General features: G+C 43.4%; 1 protein-coding gene across 1 annotated transcript in view; it reads right to left on the reverse strand.

Moving 5' to 3' along the window:
* RREB1 (ras responsive element binding protein 1) overlaps positions 1–13747 on the reverse strand; it is a 126304-nt gene that overhangs the window by 15424 nt on the left and 97133 nt on the right. Inside the window, exons 8-9 of the mRNA XM_062569994.1 lie at positions 12297–12486; positions 7810–10549 (exon numbers count right to left, since the gene is read on the reverse strand). Of these exons, the coding sequence (XP_062425978.1) occupies positions 7810–10549; positions 12297–12486 (2930 nt within the window). The remainder of the gene's footprint in view (positions 1–7809; positions 10550–12296; positions 12487–13747) is intronic.

Below are 13747 nucleotides of genomic sequence, written 5' to 3' on the forward strand. Positions count from 1 at the left end.
GCAAGGACTCTGTATGCGAGCCTCAACCACGCTATTCACTCACCTTTTAAAACCGGCACTAAAAGAGAAATGACCCCACAGTTTCAAATTGTAATTTACTTCCACTGATTTTGAAACACGTTTTTCTTGGGCAATGGAGGGAGACCACAAGTCCAAAGCTGTTGAATGATTCTGGACTGTGATTAAACACATTTGGCAAAGCCTGTTAAAAACACTATGCTGTGCTTTAAAATGCATATGGTAACTCTAACAGTACAGGATCTGGGCTCCTTCATGGCTTTCTAAGGCTGCTGTTTGAAGATACAAAGCGTTTGACAGCAAAGCCAATTTCAACAGCATCTGTCCCTCAATGCCTCCCAGAAGATGTTGCCAACTCCACACCTCCGCTGCATCAATGTTGTACTGCAAGCCAGATCTGGGAACTGATCTAACGAATGAAGGTCCCTTCCCTTGCCCTTGTCATTTCTGGGCAGCTGGCTCAGCTACAACTGCAGGGATGAACAGCCAGGAACAGGTCAAGCCAGTAGTGCTTTGCACCATCCAACCGTGGCCCACGGCTCTGTCAGCGGGGGGCAGGTGCAACCACCCTGTCCAGTCCAACGCGGCTGAACACAAGTGCTAAGAACAACGTTTATGTTCCAACAAAATCCTACCCATCCTCCGTGTCATGCCAGGGCTCTCCTGAGCAGCTTTGCAAGCGCTTTTGTTCTCACCCCGCTGCTTAGCCGAGCTGCACCACAGTCCCTGCGACTGCAAAGAGAGTTTGCAACAACCCCAATTAGAGCATTTTTGTTTCATGCTGTTGTAAAGGTTGAAGAAAATGAGCATATTCAGAGTCCTTTCTGCACACTTTTGTTCTGCAAGGAGATCATGTTATAACATGAGTTTTCCTCCCTCGCACTGTAACCATCTGTTGTCTGCACAGGCAGGATTGACCCACGTGACACCCCAGATACCGTGCTACAGCCCTGTGAAGGTAAGGGATGTTAACATGGTAACAAGACAACTTCATCTCATCACGATAGGCAAGATCAAATCATGTTGTAACATGTCTCCAGCACAGCAGATTTTAATGCTAGACTAGCACTGAGACTTGTATTATTACATTTGAATCACTACAGTGCAACCTGACATATTAAAAAAGAGGGAGGCCGTGAAGACAGCTGACATTCCCAAATGAAATTTTAAAAATATTAAAGGAAATACTCTGTGTATACTTTCATGCAGTTTGATCAGCTGTTATGCTGAGGTTGATTGTAACAACTGATTTGTAGCTTTAACTATGCTGATGCACTCAGCCAAGTTCTTGCTGCTTTTAGAACCATTACTTCAACAACTCTTCCGTAAGACTTACTCAAACTGACACAAATTACTCTGTCTTCTTCTGAGGTGTGAACGCCTTCTAACAATGACTCCCTTGTGCAAACATTTTTCAGGCAAGGGACATGTACAACCATCTGCTGAGCTTCCTTCTTAGGTCTACTGCACTTAGGCAACACAAAGAAATACTGAATTACTCTATTTGCCCTTGATTCCATGTCAGCTTGTCCTTTATAGCTGACACTCTAAATGCCACTAAAAGTCCAAAATAAAGCCCTGCATGAGCTGACAATGAACCCACTTCTCTGCAAAACTCACAAAACTTGAGTGAGCAAAAAGATGGCACATGAGCATCAGTGCAGATAAATATAAGGCAAAGTACCTTCAGAAAAATAATCTAAACTATGCCTATGTGATGCTGAACTTGGAACTGGCAGTTCCAACGCAGGCAAGAGATCTAGGAGCCAGCAATGACAGCTTGCCAAGATCACTGGCTCAGCCTGCAGAAGCAGCCAAAATAGAGCCAAAAAAATGCTGCACACCATCAGCAGGGGTACTGAGAGTAAGCAAAAGGGTGTCACTCTGCAGCTGTGTAAAGCCCTGGTGTGCCCTCATTTCAAGTTGTGTTTGCATTTCTAGTCTTCACATCTCAGGAAAGACCTAGTGGTGTTAGAGAAGATACACAGAAGGGCAGCCAAACCAATCCAAGCAATAGGGCAGCTGCCTTGGGAGAAGGCATCCCTGCTTAGCCAAGCTGCGTCACAGTCCTGCGACTGCAAAGAGAGTTTGCAATAACCCTGATTAGGGCGTTTTTGTTTCATTCTGTTGTAAACATTGAAGAAAATGAGCATGTTCAGATCCTCAGGCTCAGGATCCTCATTTTGGAAGAGTGAAGGCTAAAGAAGGAAGGCTGGAAAATGACCAAGGTTTATGAATCACTAAGGCATCAAAAAAGGTGAACACAGAACTGCTTCTCACCAAATCCTGCAATACTACAGCTGAGTGGGATTCACAGAAATAAGCAGGGGATTGGCTTAAAATAGATTTAAGAAAGTAGTTCTTTACACAGTAGGCAGTGGACTCCTGGAGTCTGATGCCAGATGAGGTCAGAGGCAGACAGTATCAGTGGGTTCAAAAAGCCATTAGAGTGACTCTCTGACAACAGGTCTATAATTATACTAAAAGAAACAGGCAGGGGTGTACCCCCAACACCCAACCCTATGCAGCAGTGGTGGATCCTGGTAGGATGTAAGAGGCTGAGAGACATGGCCAGGCTTACAGCTTGTCCTAACCAGCATATCCCACTGATGCCACCAGAGATAAGAGTGCCTGGCTGGACAGACCACTGTGCTAACGCAACAGGGCAATTCTTAAGCTTTCTTCGTCTACAGCATCCAGTCAGATTAAACATACCTTAGTCTTTTTACTCTGAACAACCCCAAAAAACCTACTTGTGCTATCATGAGATCAGCATCCCTTTCTTTAGACTGGGGGATAAGCCTGTTTTTTTCTCAGGGAGCAGCTCGCAACTCCGTATTTGCATAAGAAGCGGCATTCACTGTTAGATTTGGTAGAGAAGACCCCACATTTTTGACAGGGGAAGGGTTTCTGACTCGAAGCAGGAAAAAAAAAAGTCACATTTATCCGTCCTGCTAATGTGTGGTAAGAGACTTCGGAAGTTTGTTCCTTCCCTCCCTCACCTCCTCCCTCTCCTTCTGAGAAACCTGGTCATTAACCTCTAAGAACAACTTGTCACAGCCGAAGTTTTGTCCTTTTCTGTTACAATGGGAAAAGCCCCTTGTTTCCCTGGTCAAAGGTGACCAGCTATGCTGTTGCACATAGCTTGCAACAGGCTATTGCAAGCTCCTCAACAACCGCCTCTCCCCTGAGATGTCTATCACACGTGCGAGTTTGATGCAACTTTCACCAAAGCCAGCAGCCATCCTTTCACTGATTTCAGCAGAATCCAGTCCCACATGCTGAATAATCAATCACTTCCCCACAAGAGAAAGTTTTTCATGTCTGTAACTCAAATAACTAAAACAAGGGAAGAGACCAAGTACAAGAGGAGCTGAAAGAAAAGCCAGCCAGCATCATGCAATGGATGAGGAAAGCAGGCTTGCCAGAAAGACATCTTTGTGATGGAGGAAGCGGTTGTGACAATGGTTATACGTAGAAGATCAGCTCCTGCCAAACCTTCCCCCCTCACTCCCCAAATCCTTAAATACACACAACTCCCTCTGACCAAACAGCAGTCTCTCTTTGACATGATGCTGTGAACGCTTTTCTCACTTTAACCTTCCACAAGTTGGTTTAATTAACACCTGAGGCTACAGGAGGGATTCCCCACATCTCGCAAGTGCAAGAGACATCTCTGAGAAGCTGGGACCTTCTCCTCATTTTCTTCCAGTGACAATACAACTTTTTAAAAAGCGTCTAGGCATCGCTCTGTGTAGGCTCACATGCCGGCTAAGTCAACCATAAATTTATGGTTATCGGTACCACTGCTTTCTACACTTCCATGTGGCTTCATTCACAATGCAAATACAAAACACAACTTTCAAGGTTGAGCAGAAATCCTTTTGCTCTGTGATAACTCAATTCTTTTCCACATTTCTCTTCAGGCATGCAGTGACAGGATTAGCTGGGGATTAATTGCTTGAAACTCAACCTGCATCTCAACTCACAGATTTCTCATATTTTCAGACTTTAAAACTTCCATATCAACAAAATACTTGTCATACAGACCAGTACTTCAAGCAGATAAGATATTCTTCTTTTTACATGTACATCCTGGTTGGAAGTATCAAATCCCAAACAGAAATCTTGTTTACTGTGCAAACTCCATTCCCCCTCCACCTTCACCCCTCTGTTACAGCACTATTCCCCAATGGAAAACAGACTGCTTTCCAAGCCTTAACTTTAAAGGCACTAAAAAACAAAACAAAACAAAACAAAACAAAAACAAAAAAAACACAGTATTTCTAGCTCCTCATATTGTCTCTCCCACTGGCAATTGCTCTTCTGATAGAACATACTTACTGGAAGATTACACTTAAACTAACCAATTAGGTTATGTGATTTACTTTTTATTTAACTTTTTCCGTATGAATGATACGAATGGTCATGGCTTGGATGAAAGCAAGTATGTGTTCTTATATTCAGAACTCATTGTACAATTTGGTTAGCAACACAGCATTTTAGGCTGGATACTTCATGGAATCCAAACCTTGAAGGGAGCTTTTTTAATATAAAAGGGCATCTAAACATTCATAGTGTACAAAAAGACCATCCCTTAATTAATATCCCTCCTGCCACTGCAGTCCTACTGGAAATGTTTTATTACCATGGCAAGGACAAATATTAAAAGCTAAAGATCTCTACAATTTTATTTTGACTTAAATGATAAAAATAAGGAATATGAACTCCTCTAGCTGTTTTACTACTTTTTACTACTTGTGTCCTCCCATCAAAAGGGAACACACAGGCTTATGGGTTAGGCCGTACAGTATTTATTTATTTATTTGTATTTATTTATATATATTTTCTTGTCAATCTCACCTCTGTGCTAAGTATTTATTTTGCATGTTTGGCAAGCCAATATGCATCTGTTAAAGAAAAAAAAAACCCAAACCGCCAAAATTCTACTGTTAAATCTCCCTTCTATAAACAATAAATCTGGATCAAATGTGATCTGGCAGCATCTCTCTGAAAGTCTCCTCAAATGATTTTCTGTATACAGATTTAGGTTATCTACAAGTAACTTATGTTAGACACCACTAGGGTCAATACAGGCCACTATTTTCATTTTATGTTAATGCCAGTCTAATGCACATACTGTAAAAGGACCAAGACTAACTGCATCATCTGCAGGACACATCCTGTTTGTTGCTCTTTACTTTGGAATGGGGATGAAGGAAGTCAAGAGCAGGAGAAAAGAGCTAAAAAGAGCAAAGTGAGTTGAACACAAAAGAGCAGAATAAACAATAACAACATAAAGAGAAAGGTGTTAAAAGCAAGTGTTAGAGCATGTTCGAACAAAACAGGTACAACGTATAAAAAACAGCTATGCCAAACTCCCAGTACCCCACTTGTGAGCTTTGCATGTGTGTGTTTCCAGGACTTCCAACTATCCCGTTCACACTAGTATACCTATCTTTCCCCAAATCAGGGAACAGTCATCAAGTCCAAACAGTAAAATTCCTATTTTTCCTTTGCAAAATGATTAAATGGACAGAATTTTTTCCCAGCTCCTTTGAAAAAACAGAGTTTTCTAACAAGTCACTTCCCAGTCAATAAATGTGTGTGGAGGTGGGAATATGTTGCGCTATGACTCTTCTCCACTGTAGATCTCTCTATCAGAAAACCAACTCACTCACCCCAGACACAAGCGCAACAGACTGCTGTATTTCACAGCTGCCAGGTCCCTCCTATGTCACCTTAGCGCCATCACAACATTATAGGGCTCGCTCCATCTGAACGCATCCCAGCACTTGCCTTGGCACCACTCTCCTAGCCAAAACCTCCTCTGCCTGCCTATCTTACCCTTCCCAGTCCCCTCCAGTACGTCTCATCTACCCTGTTGCCACAGAGGAGCTGCTGCAAAGTACTAATTTAGCAGCAGAGTGCGAGCATCACCTAAAAGGAGGTGCCCCAAGGACAGGCAAAGTTTACTGTGGGCTAGTTCTCCAGCACCAAGACTCCTTCAACACCACTCTGGTGACCATCAGAAAGAGCTCGGTATTAACCTTGCCAGAGCATACCAACATGAATCTGAACCACTTATTGCAGTTGCTGTAGCATCACCAAAATCTGTATCTGCACAGAGGCTCCAACCCTGCCACAGCTACAGTTGCTCACTTCCCTCCCGGGAATTGCAGTGCAGGCTTTCTGAAAAGAGGATGTCTCCTTCCAAGCCCAGTGGTGGTAGAAGAGACAAGTTCTACTGGTATAACTCATGACAGAGTGCATTTTTTCCTGTCCTCATGAGGGGTTTACACCAGTGCTGCTACCTTGGAAGCCTGCCACCCACAAGCAGGTCAAACCCCTTAGTCTGGGCAAAGCCTCTCTCTATTGTTTTCTGCCTCATGAACAGACTGGTGCCTTCTTCGGTAACTATATGTATTTTTTGGAGGGTAGGGAGTTAGAAAACAATTGATCCGAATAAAGAGCTCTCCTTCACCATTGAAAGCTTACTGTATGCTTTACAAGATGAAATAATTTGGTCTGGGCAGGCTAGGAAACAATAGCCTCACTGTTGCACTGATACCTTGCAAGTTATGTCCTCAAGTCACCCAAAGCAAACTGTGAGAGGGACTGCTCTACAGCTCTGATTCCCTTTAAATCTCTTAGCTAATGTCTTTTACCTCTCCAATTTTCCCTTTTCAGTAGAGGCATATGAATCAGTTGCTTCATAAAACCTGAATTCCTCCAAAAAAACAAAGTTATTTTCTCTCTTACGAGGCTGTACTCAATTCCCAGTAGTTTCTTACAAATATCCCTGACTTTTATTCTTTCTGTCAGGAAAAGATTTCTGGGATTTCTTAATAAAGAGATAAATAGAGAAGAACTGTGACTTAAAGAGGTTCAGTAAACGTAGAGCTTTGCCCTCTTTCTTTCCCAAATCACAATGAGAATCTGCTGATTTATTATAATGTGGGTAGAAAAAGGAGTGAACTTGAAATCAGCACTGCATTCAGTGCAGTATTTCCTTTATAGCAAAGAATGAAAAGTATTCCCAAACTTACAATAATCTTCCCATTCCTCCTTTTCATTTACACAGGTTTGAGCTTAGTTACAGTGCTACAATATTAAATATTCCATATACATCTTCATGTCTTAAGGCATAAGCCCACCTTTAGATGCCTAACATTAAGAAACATTTCCTAGAGGCAAGCTACTATGTAATATTCAGGACAATACTACTTGCACCCTCCTTCTTTGATCTGTCAAATAAAAGCTACCGACTGCAAGGAAAAAAAAAAAGTTAAACATTACACCACTTTCTTTTCCTTCCATGAACTATACTTATTTGCTCTCATTTTTATGGATCTTTATATCATTACTGAAGTAGACAAACAGCTACTGGAAGCAGCCAAACAAACCACGTAAGATACAATGAAATGTTCAACACACATGTTCACCTTCAAGGTAAGACAAGAATAACAGAAAACCAGAAACCAAATTCTTTTCCCAGCTATGCTAAACAACCCCACTCCACTGAAGCCAAATGAGTTTTAGTAAGTTTGCCCTAACGTAATTTGCTCCCTTGACACACAAAGGTGCAGATATTACTCCATCACTGAAAAACTGAATACCATGAACACCACCACAATACAACAGGAGCAGTTGATGATCTGCAAAATAGTGGAGAAAACTATTCAAGCATCAGAGAGAGTACAAGAAAGGATCATTCCTCCACAGGGAGGTCCTTTCACAAGGAAAATCCTCAGAGGCTACAATCTACCTTACAGTCCAAACCTGTCTTACCTGTGTGAGTGAGCATGTGCCGCTGCAGGGAACTTGCCCATGGAAAGACTCGAGGACAGTAAGGACAGGGGATTTTTTGCAGGCAGTCTGAGTAAGCATTCCTCTTCCCTCTCAGCAGCTTATCTTCAGCAGTTTCCTTCTCATCCTCACTTGTTCCATTTCTGCCACTTTCTTCCTTGAAATTGTCAGTGGACTGCAGAAATGGGCTAAATTTATTAGTGTCTGTGGTAGCCAGCATCTTCTCTATGCTGGCAAATTCCCCACTTGACTCCAGATCCACACCACTGCTAAGTTTAGGCTTATTTTTTGTTCCTTTCTTCCTACCTCTTTTTTTAGCCAACCCAGCATCAGCAATGGGAGACTTTTCCGGATCACATGCCTGAGTCAGGTCACTGGGAAGGCTGGAGTCTTTCTGAACGGTAGTCGAGATTGTCACTTTTGCTTTGGCGTTCCCTGATTTATCACACCCAGTGGAGCTGCTCGCTGCCTTAGGACTGGTGTCTGCAGCCTCCGTTTTCAGCAAAGCGGGAGCAGAAGACACAGACGAAATGATCTGTGCAATAGAAGCCAGCGGTGGCAGCTCTTTAGTTACTGGAGGCTTTGGCAAGAGAGGTGGCGGTGGCTTAGGCCTCAAGGGTCTCAGCAAGGCAGAATTGCCAAGGAGAGCTGGGGAAATGATTGGGACAGTCAAATGCAATGAACCTTTCAGTGGCTGGGAATGTCTGACAGCCCTGTTTTTCTCTGGGTTCCCATTGGTTCCGAAGGCCAGTGGGCACTGCTGACAGTTATAGGCTTTATCATCACTCCCGGAAGAAGCCAGCTCTTGATTTCTGGCTTCACTTGGGACATCATCTTTATCTTTCTTCAGGGCTTTAGGGATGGACAGGTCAATGGGCTCCATAGAACAGTCATAGAGGGACATGGGAGAAGAGCCAAACAGGTTCTCCTGTTTCACCTGCACGGCACTCAGGTTTTTGTTCTTCTGAGAGAAATCTAAGGGCTCATCAAAATCCATTGGGAAGTTGCCCACAGGTTCAAGTTTGATGGGAACATGAGATGGTGTCCCAAGCAAGAAGCCATTTTGTGGCTCCAGGAAAGGCGTGATGGGCTTGCAGTCCATGTAAGTGCTGTCATCCAATAAAGGAGGGTCTGTCTGGCTCTCCTGAGCACTGCAGTCCACTGCCAAGATATAATTCTCAATCTCCCTTTCTTGCACATGCAAGTGTTGCTTGAGGATATGGTGAATGCAATTCCTCTTGGCTGAAAATGCAGTGCCACACTCCTTGCACTCAAATGGCTTCTTCTTTTGACAACCACTGTGTGTCCTCATGTGGATGCGGAGGGCCCGGTAATGCTTCAGGTCTTCACCACACAGCTTGCACACAGTATCTGGGGAGCAGAAGGCATCAACCATCTCTGCAGCATTGCTAGTGACATATTCAATGTTCTTCTCTATATCCTTCCTGGTCACTTTGAGGTGCTTCTTTCGCAGGTGCCTCTCGCAATTGGCTTTCACTGTGAATGGGTAGTGGCAGATTTTACATATGTAAGGCCTCTCCCCACTGTGCGTCCGCAAGTGCCGGATCAGTGCTGCCTTGTCAGCTGCAATGTAGTCACAGATGTTGCACTGGTATGGGGAAATACCCAAGTGAGAGCGGATGTGAGCCCTCAGGACACCAGAGAAGGCAAACACCTGGTCACAGAATCGGCACGGGTACAAGACTTTCCTCATAGTTGGGGCTTTCTTGTTTGCTGCCCCTGCAATGATGGCTTTGAGGTCCCCTTCTGTCACCTCCTGCTTGATCTTGGCTTCCACGCTCAGAGGTAGGAAAGCTTCAATGATGCTGTCCTGCTCCAGCTGTGTCTTCATCTCATGCTGAGTTAAAGGCTCTACTTTGGGTTGGAGGAGCAACTGTGAGGAAGGACTTGATTTGGCTCCTGGCTGAGGGAGGTGAGAGTTGGAGGAGGACTCCACCGAGTTCTTTATCAGCCTAAGAGGGGGTGGTGGAAGGCTTGGGCTGATGCAGCCAGGGGAGGCTTGCTGGGCACTGATGAGGGGAGGAGGCGTAGAGGTTGCAACGACTGTTCGTGGCGTTACTAAAGGCTTTGGCTTCAGCGGTGGCATATGCTTGAAAATGGACTGCACAGGAACAGAAGGTGCCTTAGAAAGTGGAGGAAGACTGATCTGAGGAGGAGCAGAAGAAGCCATCTTCAAGATCTGCTGAATGTCGGCCAGCTCAATAGCAGATTCATTGGAGATAGGTTTTACAACAATACTGCTGTCAGGCTGGATGATAAAACCCTTCTGGAACGGCTGCAGTGAGAGGAGCTTTATATTCTCTTTTGTAGGGGGAAGGACTGAAAACGACCCTCCCATAGAGGCAGCTTCCAGAGGAGAGAGGCTGAGCAGGCCGGCATTGCCAGGTTCCTGAGGTAGGTTACTCTTCAGTGCTCTGAGCCGCATTTCTTGGACCTCGTCTTGTGTATCGTCCTCCTGCTTGACAGGTTTGATGTCTTTGGTGTACTGTAGGCCCAAGGATGCCATGAAGGCTTTCTGGTCTGGGTTCTCACTGGATGGGGTTGCGGACTGTGGCTTGTGCTTGTCTTTTCCCTGATCCACTACGTGGGTTTCGGTGTGCAGTTTGAGTGCTGATAGCATGGGGAATGCCTTGTTACACATCTCACAAATAAATCGATGAAATTCGCTGATGCACCTACGCAAATTTGTTTCGCACCAGACCTACAAGATACGCAAAAATAAGGTAGTCAGCCTTAATATTTGGACATCTCAAACTACCAAAGATGTCACATGCTGCTGCAGCTGAAGAAAACAGCTTCACTCTGTCCTTTATTGCACAAGTTAAGGAGTTCAGAGGAATCACCAGCCATCTGGCTTGGAGGTGGGCATTTGTTCCATAACTTTCCGCTAGCTGAGTTGTGTATCTAAACTGATTCTCCAAAAGTTCCTTTCTGTAGGGACAAACACCTTCAGAGGGCTATGCAGAGTCCTATTCAAATACGTTTCTGCCCCGCACTGCCCTTTCAGAAATCTCTCTTTCCTCACTGACAGGACAGGAGCCTCAGCAGACTGTCCAACTAGCTTCAGTAAGTTGGACAATATGACTATCTTCTTTAGAAACTAGAAGGAAAGCAAACAGAAGCATCTGAGAAATCAAAATGAATCAAAAATAACTCTCCCAAAAAACAAACCAAAAGCAAAGCCAAAACCATACAGGCTTCTGGTTAGTGAAGTCTACTTACACTTCTTCGCACAAAAAACCCACTAATCTTCACAAATAGATTTTATACCTGTTCCTGAAAACAACCAATGCTGTAGGTACATGTTAGCCAGATAGCTTATATGCTGTAAAAGTTCTGCATCAAAGCAGAGCACAAGTGATAATTATTGAGGCCTTGTTAGGATCTCTATATACCCTACACAGTTTGTTCAGACACTTTGCAGGTCTTGTCTCACAGTGCAAGTAGAATTATATTACAAAAAAGAAAAGCAACAACATTTAGCCTTTAATGGCTGCCATTAATTACAAATGAAACAAAACCAAGCTGTCAAAAAATGTCTTCTCTTTTCCTGAGTATATATGTTTTTCATCAGAATTCTGCAATAGTTACAAAATGACTTACATGCTCTCCTGTATCAGTGAAAAGATTCAGGTGTATCACACTACAGCCAGAAGAGCTAGAAATAATGCTTTAATTCAAGAATAATAAGAAAAGAGCAATTTCTGAATAAGAATAGTCCCGATGGACTGCATTGGTTTTTGTGTTTGTTTTGAATAATCAGTAAGCCATTTCATCCAGATTCATAATAACTAAAGCAGGCAAGATTCTACAAATCAAGGGAGGAACAATATCATCCAGTACAGAACTTTACAGTCCCCAAATATACTTACAGACTGCCTTCCCTGCCTTGCCCCAATCACTTCCCCACAAAGATGCAAAACCTTAAGACCTTGTGTGTATGTAGTGGAAAGGTGTTTGGGGCACAGATCTGTGAAGTGGTCAGTCTCTAAGGAAGTCACCATACAGTAAGTAAGGTGACTTCCCAAAGTTTGCTGATAAAATCTTTCATACCACAACTACATCCTGGCTACAATAAATTAAAATAAATAATGCCTTCCCTACTTTAGATGTACAATGCTTTGGGGAATTAGGGAATTAATGGGCAGGCTGGAATGGGCAAGGATCTAACGGACATCTTCCTTTAAAATATTTTTATAGACCTCTACAACAATAGCTATCCACTGGGATGCTGAAAAAAAAACTCTCAAACACTCAACAGATGAAAAAAGAAAAAAAGGAGGGAAATGTTTGAAGCTTAGGCAGACACTACCATAGTACTAACACTATGTGCTTTCTGCAGAATATTCTATACCTAGGCTCTGCCTCACCTAAGACAAATCTGATGAATTCAGAAGATATGCACTGTTATCATCTGGTATCTTAAAACTGTTAAAAAGAAAGAGTACCTGAGAAATGCGGGGGAACTTCCTACAGGAGAAGTCCGTGAATCCCAAATCATGGAAGCCTGCCGGGATCGAAGGATTGTTCTGAATGAACGGCTTTCCCATGGGGTCTCTGGGAAGCTGCTTGTGGATAACTGCATTATGGCGCAGTAAGCCCCGATGAGTACGAAAGGTAATACAACAAATGTCACACCTGGAAAGGAAAGGAATAAAGTGACTTACTGACTGCTTCAAGTTTAAGAACATTTTTCTTGCATTAGGCCAGCCTCCTGTCTCTCACCCCATGACACCAGGAACCTGCTAAATACAAAACAGAGCCACAGCGTGTCAAAAACCTGTTGCCACAGAAAGGCCATTTTATTCACAGGCACGACACTTTTTACCAGTTTCTAGCTATTAAGTTCATTGGAAGTTCAAAGAATACAGCACAGGAGAACTGAACATCACACAGGGGCAGACAGTGAAATAAGAGCTGAGACTGCAGCGTTTCGACAATCTTCCCACTTTTTGACATAAAATACTTCATTGGCTTTGCATCTTTTCATTTTCCTGAACTTTTACTAAAAATTATTATTAAAATAAAGACATTAAAAAAACCCTCAGTGATAGGGAAAGGCTAAATCAGACCTAAATAGCAAGCAGCTTCAAAAGTGTAAACACTGCCTTTTTAAATCACTTCGCAAAACATGCTACTTCACACAACTCAAATACCTTGATACACATTTGCTTCAAATGCTTATACTGTATTTTCCCTTCCATAAACTTTCACTGATGTTTCTTAAAGTTGTTACGAGTAGCATACTTTCTTTAAAAGAAACAAAACGTGCTCTTTTCTCTTTTTTTCCCTCTTGAGAGGGAGGCAGGCCAGAGGAGGAACACCTGAAACAAGTTCAACATTTCTGATGCTTCTATAGTCCCTTCACAGCCAGCGCGTCCCAAAGACAAATGCAGCAGCAATGTCTTTTCATATCCACACCTTATGGCTATGATTTCTTGCGTTTCAAGTTGCTCCCAACAAGCGGCACACAATTTCACTCAAAACAGGTCCTTGTGGCCATGGCCCCGATTTGTAACCAAAGCACGGGTTTCACCGAAGCAGAGACCAGGGAGTGTTGACGCAGTTTGATTTTGTCAGTGAGGACTGTTCGCACCAGGAGTTTTTCACATGTCCGCGCTGCCTCCCGCCTTTCGCCCTCCCCACGCCGCCTTTGCCCTCCGCTTCAAGGAAAAGGACATGTGTCTACTCATTAACAAAACATCCTGCAATTAGAAACGTCTTCTGACAAAATCCTGAAACAACCCCCTCCCTGTCCTGTCCCTAACAAACTCCCATTGTTGTTCTTTTTATCACTACATAAACTTCCACAGGCCTTTTTTTTAATTCCCTGAAAATGAAGAGATAACCAAGGCGCTCACAAAGCCACTGCACTCATAGTCCCCGAGTGGTGAAAGAC

This window comes from Rhea pennata, chromosome 2, assembly GCF_028389875.1.
Source record: "Rhea pennata isolate bPtePen1 chromosome 2, bPtePen1.pri, whole genome shotgun sequence".
Classification (NCBI taxonomy): domain Eukaryota; kingdom Metazoa; phylum Chordata; class Aves; order Rheiformes; family Rheidae; genus Rhea; species Rhea pennata.